Source organism: Mesoplodon densirostris, chromosome 16, assembly GCF_025265405.1.
Source record: "Mesoplodon densirostris isolate mMesDen1 chromosome 16, mMesDen1 primary haplotype, whole genome shotgun sequence".
NCBI lineage: Eukaryota > Metazoa > Chordata > Mammalia > Artiodactyla > Ziphiidae > Mesoplodon > Mesoplodon densirostris.
The window spans coordinates 37,838,613-37,858,482 of NC_082676.1; the positions used below are offsets into that span (position 1 = coordinate 37,838,613).

The window sequence follows — 19,870 nt, forward strand, 5'->3', positions numbered from 1 at the left end:
AGTCCAGGCCACTGTCAGTCAGCTATTTCATTACATACAGATGAAATCACTAGTGCTAACTAGTACATTATATCAACCTGAACAAGCTACTTAAACATCTGCGCCTGTTTACCACCTCACCTTTCTGTGCACATTCTCTAAGACATTATGTAAAGCAACTAGCCCAGTATCCAGTACATACAGAAATTCAACAAATGTTAGTTCCCATCCGCCTGAATCTTACTCAAGTTTTCAAAGGATTATACAGAGATTGCTTTAGTGTTACATAAACAGTTTACCTATCTACTTTAGTAAAACCTTTAGTAATAGTAATAGCTAACCTACCTATTTACTTCAGTAATAGTTATCCTTTAGTAATGGGCTGGAAAATTTTAAAATTTAAATAGAAAAAGAAAACAGTCAACTCAATCACTGTTGCAGGGAAATGAAATCTTTTGCCTACAGATTCCATAGATTTAGACTAAAAATATCTAAAGGTCTTTTAAACAAAGTATGAATAAAATGACAAAACAAAAAAAGCCAATACAGCATCGAGTTATCAAAAAGGGACAAAACAGGGAAAACAAGGTTGCAATGATACACAGTCTAACAATTACTGTAATAGTCAACATTCTCAATAACAAATGTGGTTCTAAAACTTGGTGATTAGGGACTTCCTTAGTGGCGCAGTGGCTGGGAATCCACCTGTCAACACAGAGGACATGGGTTCGAGCCCTGGTCTGGGAGGATCCCACGCACCACGGAGCAGCTGAGCCCGTGCGCCACAACTACTGAGCCTGCGCTCTAGAGCCCACGAGCCACAACTACTGAAGCCCGTGCTCCACAGCAATGAGAAGCCCTCGCACCACAACGAAGAGTAGCCCCCGCTCGCCACAACTAGAGAAAGCCCGCCCACAGCAACGAAAACCCAACACATTAAAAAAAAAAAAATTGGTGATTAAAATATTTGATATTAAGTAAAGTGGACTTCAAATGTAAAACAATTTTACTCACATAGAAATATATTCTATAATCTATGCTGGAAGCTCCAATCCTGACATTTGGTGAGTCAAATCACATTAAAAAAATAAATAAAAATAGGCACTCACCTCAAAATCACACTCTTCTCCCACAGCATATTTGGTCATGATCTCCAACCAAGCAGTATCTACTAACTTCTCTAAGGAGGCTGTGTTATGGTGAACCATTTCCAGAACAAGTTTCTCATACCAGGCAGGGAACTCCTCCTTCAAACTAAACAAACATGTCATCAGTTACCAAGAAAATGCAGGAGAGCCTATCCAGAGAGTTATTCAGATCAATTCAAAAAGCTCTTTACCAAATACATGCAAGGCACTGGAGAATACAAAGATTAAAACCTATGTGGTATACAAGTTAAAAAAAGAACTTTTAAATAGCTTTGTCTGACTGACCTATCCATGTTAATTTTCTCATCTATAAAATGGAAATAATAAGCACATCATTAGTAAGGTTGAACATTTTCCCATTCGTTTGTTTTTGCAGTTGACTTCCCTTTTCAGGTATGAATTCTTTATACTTATCCTTTGCCCAATTTTTGGTTGGGAGACCATAACTTAATTATTATGTCTCAATCAATAAAAATGCATTTCTTCATTTAGTTCTCACAATACCTTGTGAAGGGTCTAGAATTTTCATTTTATTGATAAGAAAGATAAATCATGAATGGTTAATATGTTGGAACCATGATTTGAACTCCTTGCAAAGTGAAACAATGATGTACCACTTTTCATTTATTAAACTAGCAAAAAAGAACTTTAATTATCACACCCTGATAGGAGCAAGTGAATGGTGCAAAACAGCACACATACTCTGCCAAAAGCCCATGTTTCAACTCTTTTAGAAAGCAGTTTGACAACAGTTAGGAGAACTGTCATAGGTACACAAAGATATTCACTGCTGGATTCTTGATGACAGCAGAAAATGGGAAGCAACCTAAATGGAGAGTTGTTAGATATCCAATTCTGACCAGATAGTTTAACATATGTGTGACAGGGCAAAAGGGAGGATCAGGCATGAGAATATTCATACAGATGCAAGTAGTACGTTCATTATCATACTACAATATTCTCAATCACTCTCTGTGCTGTTCATAACAAATGTTCCTACAACTGCTAGACTTAAAAGCTCTTATCATATTCCGTTCACAATTAACCTACCAAGTTATCTGCTATTTCCCTCATGATCAATAACCTTCAAGTCTCCCTGCCTTTGTTAAGACTGTTACCTTTGTCCTCTCCCCACTGTCTTCCCTCCCAGCTTAATCACCCTTCCAAGATGTCCTCAGACTTCCTTAATTCCATGAGGCCTTTCCTGGCCCCTATAAATTCACTGTCTCTTTCCATTAAGCCTCCCAGTCACTCAGGCTTAAAGCTTCATTGTCTGTGGTTATTTCTGGGGAGTGAAGCTGGACAATGATGTTCAGATTCTTTCACTAACTCTGTATTGTTTACATTCTTATAACAAGTATACATTTCTTTTATAATCAGAAAAAAGTATTTCTACTTTGAATAAAAATTATAAAACCTCACCGTCTTTTTCAACAATTTCTCCCATTACCCCTTATATTCTATTAGCTATCAAATCACATAAAACATTCCCTAAGTGTGTTTTTCAGAACTTCCCTCTGTTGTAATGGGTTCAAAGGTCGAATAAGTTTAAAACCCATAAGATTAAACCAAGCTAGAGTTTCTTTACTACAGTCTTCTGAAAATCTTTAATGTGTATTATGACTTTTCAAGAACAAAGTTTGTAGTGGTTTTCCAAAATTATGACCAAACCCCCTTTTTCAGAATGTAAATCCATCTCATTCTTTCTATTCCCAGTAATGCCATGGCTCCCGACCTGAATACTCTTAGCTAGCCTACACAGATTTCCCACCTTCCTCTTCCCTCTCTAACTCATCTTGCACACCGCTTCCAGATTAATCTTCTCAAAGCACAACCCCAATCATCAAAACGGTCATATGTGCCTCTGCTGTTCAAAAAGCACTGCTGTCGGGCCTCCCTGGTGGCGCAAGTGGTTGAGAGTCCGCCTGCCGATGCAGGGGATACGGGTTCGTGCCCCGGTCTGGGAGGATCCCATATGCCGCGGAGCGGCTGGGCCCGTGAGCCATGGCCGCTGAGCCTGCGCGTCCGGAGCCTGTGCTCCGCAACGGGGGAGGCCACAACAGTGAGAGGCCCGCATACCGCAAAAAAAAAAAAAAAAGCACTGCTGTCCTCACATTGGTCACTGAAGTAAATACAAACGTCTCATCTTGTTTTCTGCAACTGGGCACAAACTACCCTTCAACTGTTACTGTCTTCATTAAGTCTCATGGAGTTTTCCCTAGCAACTCTAGGTTAGTCTCTCTAACCTCTAAATTCCCACCGTACTTCTCTTCGTGTGCAGGAAAGCAACTTATTTTCATCTGTTTTGCAAAGAGCAACCAGTAAGTGCTTATACAGTACAGAGGATTGTGCCTAGGCACTGTGACCAATACAAGAATAAGTCAAACATGAGACCTGCCCTCAAGTTTACAGGCTACTGCAGGGGGTCAGCAACAGCCCATGAGCCAAATCCACCCTGCTCCCAGTTTTTGTAAATAAAATTTTACTGGAACCTAGTCACTCCCATTCATTTACGTATTATCACTGGCTGTTTTCACTGTACAACCTTAGAGTTGAATAGCTGAGACAGAGACCACATGGCCCACAAACCCTAAAATATTTACTAACTGGCACTTTACAGAAAAGGTAGGCCAACCCCGAGCCTAGTATACTAAACAGGGCATATACATAAGTAACAATAATCCAAAACAGCTCTACGTCAGTGACCCAAGCAAAGAAGAAACAGGCACCAGGTTAACAGACTGCACTAATTATTAATCAGTGATGGAAGCATTACTAGACCCCAGGTCTCAACTAAAGGTTGTGCTCTGTTACACAGGCAAAAGAGCAGAATGGTATTAATTACTAAACTGTATGCTCTCTGCTTATATACTATCAAGAGAAGTCAATGAGAAGTCCACAGAAAAAGTTTTTACTCCAAATTTCTAAAAGAGTACTGTCTTTTTATAGTAGCTAGAAATGGAGTATAACCTTTAAAATTTGTGAATCACTATATTGTACTCTTGCAACATATAATACTGTATATCAAATATACTTCAATTAAAAAAAACCACTAAAAAAAAGGGGGTACTGTTTTATCATCCCTAGTTTCTACTTATCTTCTGCATGCTTCTACTGCCTAAATTCTGAGTGTTTTTTTTGAGAGACTACCCAGACAAATAGGCCCTTTGAAAACAGACAGGATTTTTAAGACACCTCATTCAACCACCCCACTCAGATAAACTGTCTTCAAACTGTGTACTTATTTTTGATAGCTGCTTTAAATACTATCTTAAATTTCAAATGACCACAAAATAAAGAAAACTTTCTGCTAATTTGCTGCCTCCATATTACTTCTAGATTATATCAGCTTCCTTTGCTTAGAACCACATTTCCAGAGTATTTACAAGGTAAAAGTATACAGCAAGAACACTCAAAAGCCTAGTAAATACCTAAATAAGTGTACACACAACTATATATTCCACATACTGTTACTTGCAAAATGACAATACGCAAGACACAAGTACATTATACTAACGTAATATATTCCAATTTATGCCACATAAATTTAAATACAAATATTGTTTTATGGTTAATATTCCCTCTTTCCTAATAATGTGAAGATAGCGCTAGAAGGGCAGTGCTTCTACTACTTACAGTTCAGCAACTTCCTGTTCCTCCTCCCAGGCCTCTTTGTGTGTTAGCTGACTGCTTCCGGTACTCTTACACGTCCAAATGCGCTCACTGTACCTTTCCAAGCGGGCTTCATACTCTCTGTTAGCAGTGGCTCAGGAACACAATATTCAAGCAACAGAGACAACTAATCCACAAAATACTTATCATACATGGGAAAAAACTATAGTATCCTTTCTATAATGTACAGCATAAGATAAAACTGAAATCAGAGTTTTCAATTGGCAAATCCAAACAAGATGATTAACACTAAAAAGTATGGTTAGGACCGTCTACAACTGTGCTTTCTTCAATTCACCCAAGTTTCATTTCACAAGCCTCACACAGTACTAAAAATTAGTAAGAAAAAATAAAGGCAAAATAAAATACAAGACACAAGGAATAAGAATTTAAGGTATGTGAAACTGTTACACAACTCAGATGGTCAGCAAGTTTAAGAATCAGTTCCACAGTAAGATGAGATGGCTCCAGCAGTCTCACAGGCAGTTTGGAATAACCCCATGCATATGCTAATGATCCATTTACTAACAGCCTTCCAGTCTACCTTGGAAACACTTGTTGATTCTCTAAGGTTTAAAAAATAAATTCCGGGGCTTCCCTGGTGGCGCAGTGGTTGAGAGTCCGCCTGCCGATGCAGGGGATGCAGGTTCGTGCCCCGGTCTGGGAAGATCCCACATGTCACGGAGCGGCTGGGCCCGTGAGCCATGGCCGCTGAGCCTGCGCGTCCGGAGCCTGTGCTCCGCAACGGGAGAGGCCACAACAGTGAGAGGCCTGCGTACCGCAAAAATAAATAAATAAATAAATAAAAATAAATTCCGGGCTTCCCTGGTGGTGCAGTGGTTGAGAGTCCACCTGCCGATGCAGGGGACACGGGTTCGTGCCCTGGTCCGGGAAGATCCCACATGCCGCAGAGTGGCTGGGCCCGTGAGCCGTGGCCACTGAGCCTGCGTGTCCAGAGCAGAGCCTGTGCTCCTCAACGGGAGAGACCACAACAGTGAGAAGCCCGTGTACCGCAAAAAATAAAAAAAAATAAAAATAAAATAAATTCCATAAAGTACTAAAAATAATTCTGGTTATGTTATCTCCAATAATACCACATCCACAAGTTGTTTACCAGCCATTATTCCGTCTCTGCGAGGGAGATGGAGGAAGAGATCCTATAACTAGTGCCATGTATATGGTAACTTCCCATACCATCCCAATTGTAATTCATTATCACCCAGCCATATTCAAATTCAAATGACAAGTAACTAATTTACTTTATGCACAGCAAAAGATGTTATGCAGGAAAATAAACTTACACCACCACTAGAGAATTAGCTGCCAATCTCTGTACTTTCCAAGTGACAGTTTTTATATATAATGGTTGAAATAAAAAGTATTTAAACAGCTCCCCTTGTAATATTACCTCACAACTAAACAAATAATTCATTTTTAATATAAAAGAGATTCTTGGTTTTCTAGGGTTATGATCAGTTAAAAGACGAATGACAGGGATAAATCCAAAAATAATCCCAAACTGTAGTTGTAGTCAATAGTATAAGGACCTTCTCTCACCATATCATTCTCTGGATCTGCCAAAAACAAAGCAATATCTCTCTTTTCCTCACCGGGCTGTTGCTAATATTTAAATGATTAAACAAAATAGAGCACCAGTAAAAATCAGGAGATTTTTAGAAAGCTATGTACATAGAAAGCTATGTAAATCCAATCACTGAAAACTTATAAAATCCCATAGAGAAAAGGAAATAGCATGGTTTCTACAGGGACATTATCATAACTAACTTATCAACAAAATGGATTTGTTTTCTGTTTGCCTGTTTGCACCTGGGGAGGGGAGGTAAAATAAAGAATCAGTACGTGGATTTATTTAAACATTCAAAAAGCTTAGTAACATTCTAATATATCATTCAGCTACACTGAAGAAATTCACTGTGTAATCAGAGAGAATGTGAGATTAACAAATGTCCTAAAGAGAAAACATTAAGTTTTTATTATTAGTTGTTATTTTAAAAAGGAGGAATAATCTGGGAATTTCCGTAATGTGGGAATTTCCTGGTGGTCCAGTGGCCGAGAGCACGGGTTCAATCCCTGGTCAGGGAACTAAGATCCTGCAAGTCACGAGGCTCTGCCTGGGGGGGTGGGGGGAGTAGGAATAAGGTGCCCAGTCCATTCTCCTTAGATCAAGACCCATATGGCCAATAACACACAAGACTGCTGTCACCTGGATGCCTCAGTAATCCCTCAAATCCAACTTCTTCTAAAACTAAACTCCTACTACTCCTCCACTCCCTCCCAAACTTGCTCTTTAACAGATACTCCCAATCTCACTGAATGGCCCTAGTGTCCAAGTCAGAAATCAGGGAATCATCCTAACCTCTTCAGTCCCTAACTGTAACCACTTAGGTGTTTCTCAATTAAGTCCTTTCTCTCCAATAAAAGAACCATTATCCAAATCCAGCTTTTGATCCTCATTTCTCATCCAGTCATAACACTTTAAAACATGTTAATTGGCCTTACTGGTAATCCTCTTCTTCTCTGGTCCTTTGTGATTCTCACACTCACAACCTTTTTTCTCAGTCTTGTTTTTAAACCCATTTCTTCTGATTTAAAAATCTCATTTGGCCTCAGGCCTCCTAAAATACAAATATGTTGTTGCAAAGGGAAAAATCCTCTGGCCCCCCCAGTTCTGAAAATCACTCCACCCATCAAGATTTTATTGTGTTTTATTTTCTATGATTTTTATTATTTTAAGGGAAAAAAAGGAGGAAACTTCTTTTTCCAACTTTTTTCAAACAATATGTATTTAAATACCAAATATTGATTGATTGAGTGTGGTTTTTCAAATAGCCTCTTCTACCCTAGTACAGATCTTTCGTACCCTCCTTTGAAAATCATCATCAGTATAGCATTCTCATTCTGGGTGACCTCATCCATGCCCGTAACTTCAACTACTATCTATATATGCTAATAACTTCTATCACCAGCTCAGTCCCCTCTCTCTGAACTCCAGGCCCATATATATACTAGCAACATATACATCTCCATTTGGATATACTCAGCAATTCAATGTAAGAACCTCCCCAACTAAACACTTCACTTCCTATCCGTCCCCCACCACCCTTGACAGTCAAAACAAAAGAAACACTTGATCCTCTTCCATGAAACCCCACACCTCAGATTGGGACTCAAACCCAATCACATTTCAGATGGGACTTGAACCCACAATCTCCCTGCTGAAACCACACACCTGGTCTCAGGACTAATGAAGCTCAGGTTCTTTATGCCTCAGTGCAGAAGGAATGCAGCGAGAAGCAAAGCCATAGGCAAGAAGTAGATTTATTAATATAGGATGCTTGTGAAGGATGCAAGCAGTCAGGCAAGGGAGTTTTCCCCAAGACCTAAGTGGGAAAGCAGGTTTATTTAGGGAGATACACACTCCACAGACAGAGTGTGGGCCCTCTCAGAAGGCGATAGGCCCTGGAATATGGGATGGTTAGTTTTTATGGGCTGGGTAATTTCATAGGCTAAGCAATAGGAAGATTACTCCAACTATTTTGGGGAAGGGGCAGGGATTTCCAGGAATTGGACCACTGCCCACTTTCTGGCCTTTTACGGTTGGCCTCAAAGAGTCAGGGCGCCTGCGGATGTCATTTACAATATTCTAATGTATCACAATGAGTGTATGATGAGGCTCAAGGTCTACTGGAAGTAGATTCTTCCGCCAACTTGGGCCTAATCGGTTCTAACCACTTTATGTCCTCAGGGGCTATGTCATTCTTTTAAGGTTGTGCCCTGCCCCCTTCCCTCCTGTCTCACAGGGTCCTCTATATCAGAGAAGAACACCACTAACCAAGTGATAACCAAAACATAACCCTTGATTCCTCCCCAGTCACCAAACCCTGTCAAATTTACTTAATTTCAGAAATCCATCAACTGTACTTCTCTCCACCTCAAGGGCTAGTAAATTTATTTAGACCACAATTATCTATTGCCTAGATTCACCATCTAGTTGCCACTAGTCTCAAGGCTGCAGATCCATTCTCAATGCTGCAGCCACAGTGATCTTCCTAACCTAAAAGCCTGCTTCTTTCCTGTTCAAATTTTTCAACAGCCTCCACTAAATTTAAGGCAAAGTCCAAACTCCTCAGCCTATCTCACAAGGACCTGTGATGCACCCCTTTTCTGTATCTCTCATCACTGCATCTCCATTCCTACTTCTTCACTCCAGCCATATGAAACTTCTTTCAAGTTTTTAAAATCGGGAATTCCCTGGCGGTCCAGTGGTTAGGACTCAGCGCTCTCACTGCCAGGGGCCTGGGTAAGAGCCCTGGTCAGGAAACTAAGATCCCACAAGCTGCCGAGTGCAGCCAAAACAAACAAACAAACAAACAAACAAAAACAGCTCACTGAGATATAACTGGCAAAATAAACTAAATTCTAACCCTCCTTTGGATCTCAACTTAAAAGCAACCTTCCCCAGGAAACATTCTCTTAACCCTAAAATGTGGCAGACTGTATTATTCTTTCCAAATATCCACCTCTCTTCCCTAAGAGGATTCTACACCTCCACCCACTGCCATGTGGTTTGCAATGCCTCCTGGGAAGAGGAAAGCACATCCCCTCCCCACAGATGCTGGGCCCTGCCACATAACTTGCTTTGACCAACAGATGTGATAGACACCACTTCCAGGAAGAAGCTTAAACAGCTGTCATGGTTTCCTCCTGATCTTTCTGCCACTAGAAAAGGTCGCTGCAGACAGGGACTGCTCCTTCAGCCTGAAACTTGGAATAAGAAAAATGTGCCTTTCCTTTTTTTTCACCCGTTTCCTTTTTTTCAAATGTGGCCCTAGAAAAATTTTAATTACATGTGGCTCACATCATTTTTCTGTTGGATAGCACTATAAACCTAACGATTACGTCTAGGAATGAATGTCCTCTGACAGCACAATTTTTAACTGACTAGTCATTCAAATTAGATTAATTTCAAAGGTCTAAAACTGAAATTTCTACAACCACCCCTAACATTAGGTAGTTTTAAGTTTATGTAACTCTGTTCTGGTTATTACTTTGACTTATGCTAAGAGAAAGGTTAAAGAAAAAATAAAAATGAAAGGAGGGAAAAAAAAGCCCATGAGAAGGATATTCAGGGACTTCCCTGGTGGCACAGTGGTTAAGAATCCACCTGCCAATGCAGGGGACATGGGATCGAGCCCTGGGCTGGGAAGATCCCACAGGCCATGGAGCAACTAAGCCCATGCGCCACAACTCCTGAGCCCGCGGCCTGCAACTACTGGAGCCCGCACACCTAGAGCCCGTGCTCCACATCAACAGAAGCCACCGCAATGAGAAGCCCACGCACCACAACGAAGACCCAACAGAGCCCCCCCCAAATAATAATAATTAATTAATTTTTTACAAAAAGAAGGATGTTGAGTCAGCTGGCTCTAAATCCTATTTCAGATTTTAGGTTACCAAAATAAGTCACTCACTCTCAAATAACCGCTCAAAGCAAATGCCAATTGTGGTTTTTATGTTCCAGCGACTGCGGCACTTATAATTGCAGACAAAATGTCAAAGCAATTCTCCAAAGGTTGTGTAAGCTATAAATGATAAGTTCAAATCCTAGACTATCTCATTATGCATCTACTTTTTCAAGAGTTCAAGAGCTACTTCCTTACCACCATATGCTGCGCTTCTTTGTTCTCTTTAGCCTTGTAAGTATTGTTTCTTTCAATAAAGTACCTGATAGCCCGAAAGGAAGTGGCCCATAAAAGTATGGAGGTTAAATAAGCATAACTATAATGCTAAGAGTTCTAAGTGAGAAGACAAAGCACCAACTCAAGGTCTGCTTTTTATCTTATTTTCTCTCTTTGGACCAGTCTGTCATTAAGTTAAAAATAACTCTAATCTGATAATAACTTGTTACTTTAAAGAAATTAAATTATAAAAATCGACATAAGAGCTCAGTATTCTAACTGCCCAATAAAATCCTGTCTTGCAACTACAACTTAACCCCAGCTCTTAAAACACTCTAGGCAAATCAAGTTATTCTTGCCTAGAGCCAGAATAACTGTATATTCTAATACCCCCTCCTTATTATACCATCTAAAAGTTCTCATATTGATGCTACTAAGGTTATGAACTAGTTTCTAGGCTTTAGAAACTAGGATAAAGCAATACAAAAAAAAATTAATCTACAGCAGTCTACTTGTAGGTTCAGTTCCTCCTTAAAATCTATCTTGACTTAAACAGTCAGTGTGAATTCTATTGTCAAATAATCACATCAAGAAGTGATTCCAATAAAGTTAATTTTTCCAACCAAGATCTACTGTCTTGCCTGCAGTAGTACTATCCTAGGAAGCAATGTACCACAGATTTAAAGCTATAGTACAATAAACATCAATATATAAGCCAGTCATTAAATGTGTGCATCATTCACAACCACTGTAAGTTTAATGAAGATGTACAATACCTTCAAGAACACAATGCTCACAGCTTTAAGCCAATAAAACACCATACAAATTTGCCATAGAATATACATACAACCAAAAGGTAGGTACTAGGAGAAAATTAATATGAAGTCCTATTAAAACATAATTATAACTATAAATTAAGAACTGGAAATAACAATACTTCAAATGCAGCAGTTACCCAACCACATACTTGTTCTCCTCTATGTAATTACTAATAGCCTAATAAAGAAATATGCCAACCTGCCAACCACACAGTACAATTGTTTAAAAACCATCCTCAAAGTGCTTCCACTTGTAGAAATTACCAAGGGAGCAATTTTCCCCCAATATGTAACACAATTTAAGAACTCCTTTGTTAAAAGGGTTCTAAATACTGGTATGGGAAATTTTAAAGATGAAGAATTTTTATTAAATACATAACAGTTAAAAAGTTCCACGTATCAGTTTTCAACTGTCATCATTAAAAGAAACTCCTCATATGTATCACTGTATTTCAGTGATTTCAGTAAATGATATGAAAAAGCCGGGGCTGCCAGTTCTAAATTAGCTATCTACAGCCATTTTTTACAGAGCTCAGTACCTAGTACAGACTTAGAATTTGTCTCCTCCTTATCACAGTTTCTGATACTCCACTAGAACCAGACCTGAAAAATCAACATCCAGTAATATTAGTGTGAATAACCATCAACTGCTCAAAAGATGACATCTGAAAAGGATATGGCAGATTCCCAAAAGTAATTTTTTACTTCACTGATGTTTTGGAATGTTATTAAAAAAACAACAACAAAAAAAAATTGGGCACTTTTAGAATAAAGTATTTGGTAGAGCTAGAGCACTTCTCCCAAACAACCCAAAAGCCCTAACAGGACAAGAAAAAGAACCAGATTACCACTCCGACCCCTCCCGTAAATGCACCTTGTCATACCACAAACTGACACAAACAATGGACTAACATTATTAAAAGTGAAAGAACAGCATTCCATGTTCCTCTCTTGATTTACTTTCAGGGATGAGGTACGAAGAGCACTGAATTCTACTCCTGATTCTCATCATTTACGGAGTGTGTGACCTTTAGCAAGCCAACCTCAACTGTGTGGGCCCACTTGGCATACCCAGGCAGGAGAACCCCACCATCTCCAAGATCCATTTCAGCTCTGAGATGCTCTAGCTGCATTTCTTCATGAGCCCTCCTAAAGCATGGACTCACTTGCCAAATTCCTTTGTATGTAAACACCTAACATCCACAAACTGCACTCAAACAAGAATGAGGTTATCCCATAAAGCATTACATTAAAGGGAGGATCAAAGAGAAATGAAATCAAATGATATAGCTCACACCGGCATTTCCTTCCATACTGAAGCAAGCAAACTGAAACTACTAAGAAATCAAGTCCTTCCAAAGGGAAAGGGGTGATAAAACTAAAGAATACATTACCCTTCACTCTTGAAGCTTTCTGTACACTAAAGAAAGCTTGATTCAGAAAACTTTTACACACTTAAGCTTCAAAAAGGACGCATTTGGCATCCATAAAAAAAGTAAATAAGAGTCGTACAACTTTCAACTAAAAGACTAATAAGCTTGTGCAAGAAACCTTAAGCAATGATTAGAAGAAAGGGTGCTTCTTATTTAAAACATCAGCCTCGTGTTTCTAAAATACAACATAAAAACTTTAAGCGTGTCTTTCTGAAACGTTGTTTTAAGACAAATACTGATCTCCTGTACATCGTCAAAATTCCAAATCTGTGCATGCCCAGGGAAGGAAGGCATCCGTTCCTCCAAAGTAACTTTTTTACTGCCTTTTCTCTAAGTCTGGACATTCATTCTTGGTATTGTGCCTCACAATCCTGTCAGTTCATCACCAGCCTAAAGTCCACTCAGGAGAAGCAAAACACAAATGTCCCCGCAGAGATCCGGGAAGACGCAGTCGCGACTTGTACAACCCAAATCACGAGGCCGCTCAAGTACAATTTCCAAAACTTAAGTGGAAGGCTTAATTTAAAAAGAAAAAAGCAGCAGCAAAGGAAACCCCGCTCAACCCTCGGTACTTAGGGCCTAAAACCAACCCCCTGGTGGGGGGGGCGGGACAGAGGGTCGTTCATCGACAGCGAGGCCCGGTGACAAAGTGCGGGGCCGAGGAAAGGATGGAGGGCGCAGGGCTCCAGGGCGGCCTGAGCCGGGCCGGCCCGCCCGCCCACCCCCCCGGAACGGCGGGCCTGGGGCTCACGCTCGGGGTGCTGGCCCGCCAGCGCCCGGCGCGCTGACAGCTGCCACCGGCGCGGGGCTGCGCGGCCCACCCCGCCCCACCCCACCCCGCGGGCGGCCTGGCCGGCGCGACTGGAAAAGGATACTCCCGGGTGCGGAAGGCCTCCTGAGTGTGCGCGATGGTGAAGAGCGGCTCCTCGCCGGGAAGCGGCTTCACCAGCGGGAAGGGCTTGCGGCCCAGGAGCGGCGCCATCGCGGAGGCGGCAGCGGCGGGGAAGGCGGCTGTTCCTCAGCGAGCCCGCGGCGCAACACTAGGCCCCGCGGCCCGGAGCGAGCGCCTGGCTCCCGGGGGTGGGGTGGGGGAGGGGAGGGGTGAGAGGGCGGCGCGAACTCGGCTCCTTCACTGCTGGCGCCGCCGCGCTAGGGCCATGGAAAGGGACGCAAGGGCACAGAACTCCCACGCACACTGCCGCGCCGCCCCAAAGCCTCCGGCCAACCTTCGCTACGGGTCCCCGCGTTCGGCAGTCACGACTCGTCCTCAGCTGCACCGGAGGAAATTATTGAAAAATGGCGGGAGATTCCCCTCCTCCCCCCGGTCCGGCCAGCGCACACACTAACGTGCTCCCCTGTGGCGCCGGTGGCGAATGCTCCAATAGGCGGAGAGCTGGTCAGCACCCAGAGTTTATTGGCTTAGAGGAGCTGCCGCTCTGCGATTGGGTCCCTCCCCCTTCCCGGGCCGCCTAGTTGGGTTGCAGCGCACTAGAGGGCAGTATGAAGAGGTGAAAGGTCACGTTATGTAAGCGCCAGTGACAGGAGCGGGCCTCCAGCGGCGGAGTTGAAAGTGGGGGACAGCGGGGGACCGAAAGGCCGGTAATTCAAAGAGGTCAGGCCAGAGAAGCCCTCTAACATATACAGACACTGCGCCATCTGTCACCGAAGGCGACACCGACATCCGGGCACCACTGTCCGTGTGGTGTGCCGGAGGGGGGAGGGGGAGCGCGCGGCCAGGGGCTTTGTCTTTTCACTTGGGCTCCGCCCCCTTCTTAAAGGCGCCGCTCTCGGCCACGCCCGGAGGTGCGCGGGTGGGGCGGATGGGAGGAGGGCTTGGCGGGAAGTAACCTCCAGACCTTACCTTAGCAAAGGTTATACGAGGGATGATTTGAGCCCCAGCCTTGCTCCCCACGAAGTTACCTGCTTCTAGACTAGAGTGTGGTTGAGATCTGGATATTAGTATAATGCTTGCTTCTAGGGGCTTGCTGGAAAGGATAATACAGAGGCTTCTTTGGAAAAATATATTAAACGACATGTCTATTAAAAATACATATCTTCATTCAAATAGTCTTTACTAACACCTACAATGTTCAGGGCCCTGCGTTGGGTGCTACAGGGGGAAAAAATGAGACTTGAAAAAATGAGAGACAAATAATCACAGTTCTGTGTGATGAATGCTGTACAAAGTGCGCAGTAAGAAAACAGCAATAATTGTGCCTGGAGAGTGAGAACATTTGAGCTACTTCTCCAAGCACACTACACCCACATACTCCAAAATCTGCTTGGCTATCCAGTACAGTCAGAAACACACTTATTAATCATTCATCCCTGGTTAAATTGTCTCCCTTGGTTAAAAAATCTTCAGAGGGCTTCCCTGGTGGCGCAGTGGTTGAGAGTCCGCCTGCCGATGCAGGGGACACGGGTTCGTGCCCCGGTCCGGGAAGATCCCACATGCCGTGGAGCGGCTGGGCCCGTAAGCCATGGCCGCTGAGCCTGCGCTTCCGGAGCCTGTGCTCCGCAACGGGAGAGGCCACAACAGTGAGAGGCCCGCGTACCGCAAAAAAAAAAAAAAAAAATCTTCAGTGCCCACAACATACCTTCCCAGCCTGGTCTTCGACAGGGCTAGACTGCTAGATGTCCCTGAATGGCAGCATGCCAATGCCAGACCTTTTTCTCCTTTTCTTCTCACCTTGAAGTGAGAAGGATACCCGCCCCCCCCCGGTAAAAGGTAAAGTTCTAGGTGTCAACTGGAAAAAAAAAGAAAAAAGCACAACCTAAAAGTTGAGAATTATGTTTTATTTGATAGACAATACCGAGGATTTAAGTCCAGGACACAACATCTCAGATAGCTCTGAGAGACTGCTTGGAAGAGGTAAGGGAGGAGCCAGGATACATAGGAGTTTTTGCAACAAAGACCAGGTAGTAGTCAGAACATCGAAAGATTACTGTTAAAGAAAACCAGGTATCTCAAGTTAAGAAATTTATTGCTTTTCTATGTATGGGAAGATGCAAAAGTCAGGGCTCACTGAAATCATTCCTTTGATATACACCTCAGCTATCTGGGGCCAGTATCCTGTGCTTTCTCTTCCTGAGTTTGGGGGTCGGGGCGGGGCACTGCTAGATGGCGGGCATCCTGTTTCTATCCTGAGTTCCCTCATGGCTCAGCTGTAAGGTGATGGCTTGTTGCCTGCAACATCCTTTGTTTACTGATACGGCAGGCAACATTTTTTTTCCCCCATTGATATAGGTCAGACGCCATCTCTATGAAGCCCCTTCTGATCACCTAGCAGAGAAGGGATCTCTTCTTCCTTCAGTAGCAGTTTCTTCTAAGAGGATTAGGAGAAACCTTAGAGGATGTGGCATCTGAGTTGATTGTGAAGAGGTAAGTAGCACACTCCACTAGGCAGAGGAAATGAGGGACGAACTTTCTAGGCAGAGGGAGCAGCAGAGCAGACTTGGTAAATTCTGGACAATGTGCCTAAAACATAGGGATTTTTCAGGCAGAAAGTATCAAGAGATGAGAGTGGCAGAGGAAGTCATCATCCTGGCCAAAGCGTGTGAGGGTTGAATTGAAGCGACCCTATAGAAGGGGACTGCAGTAGTTTGTGGCACTAGTGGCAAGGGCCTCAAATGTGTAGCAAGATCAGTGGAAACAGGTGGCCAGATGTGAGGCACAGACTAAGTGGCTAACGGGATGGACACTTGCAGAACTAGATGACTAACGGCAGACTACACACAGAATAAGAACTCCAAAAACATCCAAAAAACAAGTTTTGGAAACTTTTGATATTTCAAAAAATGCATCTAATTGCACATGAGAATGGTCACTGTAGTCATTTCAGTGCTTGGGGCTGCTATGAACTGGAATCCAGCCCTGGTGGTGGTAAAGCAGAGATCTAAAATGGGAGACTCAGTGATGGGCTCAGTTTCAGCCATAAGAACCGGAGGTACCCTGGAGAGCCATCCAGAACACAGTTGGAAATCCTGCAGACCGAAGTGGAAGCTAGAAGTGGGGCTTTGTGAATACAGCCTATTAGCTGGAGTCCCAAGACAAGGAGCTGAGAAGTGTCTCTCCAAAGAATAGTGTTTACCTTGGAGACATGGAGTTATGGTTGGTTTTATTTTCTTCGTTATCTTTTTGTATATTTTTCCATTTGTTTTTCTATAGTGATTATATTTTCTTTTTTTTTTTTTTTTTTTTTTTGCTGTACGCGGGCCTCTCACTGCTGTGGCCTCTCCCGTTGCGGAGCACAGGCTCCGGACACACAGGCTCCGCGGCCATGGCTCGCGGGCCCAGCCGCTCCGCGGCATGTGGGATCTTCCGGGATCGGGGCACGAACCCGTGTCCCCTGCATCGGCAGGCGGACTCTCAACCACTGCGCCACCAGGGAAGCCCTATATTTTCATTTTTAAATAGAAAAAAATAATAAACTTTAATGTGACTATTGCTTGGTGGTTGTCCTCCATTTCTTTCTATGGCTCCAGTTTACAAACAATGGAGCTAATTAACACAAGATTTTTTTTTAACACCCCTCTTTCACTGATGCAGACTGAAACCCTTGATTAGACAGTTTCAGCTTGTCTTTTTTTTTTTTTTTTTTTTTGACTGCACCATGTGGCTAGCGGGGATCTTAGTTCCCTGACCAGGGATCTAACCCGTGCCCCCTGCAGTGGAAGCATGGAGTCCTAACCGCTGGACCGCCAGGGAATTCCCTACAGTTTCAGTTTCTGGCTGGTATTTTCCGGCCTGTCCTGTTGGTTCCTAAACCTCAAAACATCCCAAATCTGCAGTCTATGATCTCTGTTCCCTCCATCACCTGCTCTGTGTGTTTTTTATTTCTATTAATGGCCCCACCTTCCTCACAACCTCACAGTCTCAGTCAGCCTTGACCTCTCTTGAGCTCCACAGCCATAGGGTCAATCAGATGACAGCAATCAGCCTGCCTAAAATCATTAACCACCCCCTTCCTGCCATCCCCACTGCATCCTACTTCATTTCTGGCCAAAACTACTACTGTAATGACTTTCTTCTTTAAAAATGTTTTAAACTACATTAAAATTATGTATTTTTTCATGGTAAAATGGACATGGTTCCAAAAAGGAAACATATAAATGGAGTTCAGAAAACAAATAGTTCTACAAAAAGCAGCCCTGCAGTGCTCTCCCCCATCCACTTCCTGCTTCCCCCAGGCATCCATTTTCAATACATTAAGCTGTTTCCTCTGGTATTTACCTCCCTATTTCTAAATAACATATATATTGCTGTTTTTTTTAGCTTTTCAGTTTTAATGTTAGCTGTTGACTTTCGTCAGTGGAAGATGAGAACTTAGCCCTCTTATATCTCCCAGAAACACCATACATGTATACAAACATAATTATGTTGCAATAGTTCAATCAAGTCAGTGTATAACTTATGATTATGAATTATTCACAGATGATCCACATGGTGAACTGATTGCATTTCCTTTCTTCTTTTCCCCTGGTTTGCCTCATGTATTTTACTTTGTTTTCCATGTACCTATCGCTGTTCTATCCTCAAACTCACAGAACTGTAAGTCTCCTCTTGATAAGTGCAAACATATCTAGATAAGGTTGGCAGGGTCCTTCCAACTTGTCCCCCTGCCTCCCTCTCTTTCCTCTCCACGGCATCTTGCTATGTCACTCCCCTGTTCTTGGCTTCTAATGGTTGGCTCCCTAAAGCCAACAGAGTAAAACCAAACTCCATGACGTGACCTTCAAGGCCCTCCACAATCTGTCCTGTGTTTCTGTTTCTTCCCTCAGGCTCCTTCCTCTTCAGCAAAACTAGGTTTATCTAGGTTTCTAAATACTATTCCCCACTAAAAGGATCCTCTGTTTGATTCTTTTCCAAAATTTGCCTGGTCACTTTTTATGGTCTCTTGGTCATTATACTTTCAATAGCTTCCTTTGTTTAAACAAATTAAGACATACTTCATGTACCATATATGATTCTAGTATCTGTGACATTAAAGTTTTTTAGTACCTGTTAAATTTTTAAGAAATAACCAACTAAAGATGACGAAAAAACCAACTAGAGATGACAAAAAAAAAGGCAACAGAATTAACTGGGATTCTAGTTCCATCCATGACACCTGGAGCCCCTAAGAGAAATGAAAGGAATCACTTTAGGGAATACAGAAATGAAATTTTAAAAAAATATTTATTTAATTTGGTTGCGCCAGCTCCTTAAGTTGTGGCACGTGGGCTCCTTAGTTGTGGCATGTGAACTCTTAGCTGCGGCATGTGGGATCTAGTTCCCTGACAAGGGACTGAACCCAGGCCCCCTGCATTGGGAGCGTGGCGTCCTAACCACTGCGCCACCAGGGAAGTCCAGGAAATGAAATTCTTGGAGATATAGAATGTAGAATTCTTTTCCACCATGACTCTGTTTTCCTTTGGAATCGGGAGCAAAAAGGAACCCATGGACAAAAAGCAGACTTGTGATAGCCAGGGCCTTCGGGGGAGGGGCAAATGGGGAGTGAGGGCTTAAAGGGCTTAAAGGGTATGGGTTTCTGTTTGAAGTGATGAAAATGTTTGGAGCTAGACAGTGGTGATGACTGCGCAATGCTGTGAATGTACTTAGTGCCACTGAACTGTGCACTTTAAAATGGTTAAAATGGTACGTTTTATGGTTGTGTATTTTACCATAATAAAAAAAAAGTTAAAGAACAAAAGTCAGCCTCCTAAGGACCTGGAGCTGTACAGTGTACACAGGTTTTCATCTTACACAGGTACACAGGTTTTCATGTCACACAGGGACAGAAGTATAATTCCAAGCACATTACAACTTCAAATGGAGTCTCCAAATCATTTTCATCAGAAAGTCACTCTGTGGGAGTGAAGACAATTGGCAGGGCCCAGCTCACAGTGACTTCGCTAGCACTCAGCCACCACGCCCCCCAGCCCCTGCCCTCCACAACCTTCAAGAATGAAGCACTGGGGCCTCCCTGGTGGCGCAAGTGGTTGAGAGTCCGCCTGCTGATGCAGGGGATACGGGTTCGTGCCCCGGTCTGGGAGGATCCCATATGCCGCGGAGCGGCTGGGCCCGTGAGCCATGGCCGCTGAGCCTGCGCGTCCGGAGCCTGCGCGTCCGGAGCCTGTGC

The 19,870-nt window shown here is 42.9% G+C and overlaps 1 protein-coding gene and 1 long non-coding RNA gene across 2 annotated transcripts in view; one reads left to right on the forward strand and one right to left on the reverse strand.

Annotated features, from left to right (window-relative positions):
* BAZ1B (bromodomain adjacent to zinc finger domain 1B) overlaps positions 1-14,098 on the reverse strand; it is a 67,529-nt gene extending 53,431 nt beyond the window's left edge. Inside the window, exons 1-3 of the mRNA XM_060120321.1 lie at positions 13,625-14,098; positions 4,764-4,880; positions 1,089-1,233 (exon numbers count right to left, since the gene is read on the reverse strand). Coding sequence (XP_059976304.1) covers positions 1,089-1,233; positions 4,764-4,880; positions 13,625-13,731 — 369 coding nt within the window. The 5' untranslated portion in view covers positions 13,732-14,098. The remainder of the gene's footprint in view (positions 1-1,088; positions 1,234-4,763; positions 4,881-13,624) is intronic.
* A 185-nt stretch (positions 14,099-14,283) lies between these two features.
* Positions 14,284-16,854, forward strand: LOC132476468 (uncharacterized). Its single transcript, XR_009530143.1, has 3 exons — positions 14,284-14,361; positions 15,997-16,131; positions 16,676-16,854. It is a non-coding gene; the product is annotated as an uncharacterized LOC132476468 (long non-coding RNA).
* Positions 16,855-19,870: the final 3,016 nt, after the last annotated feature.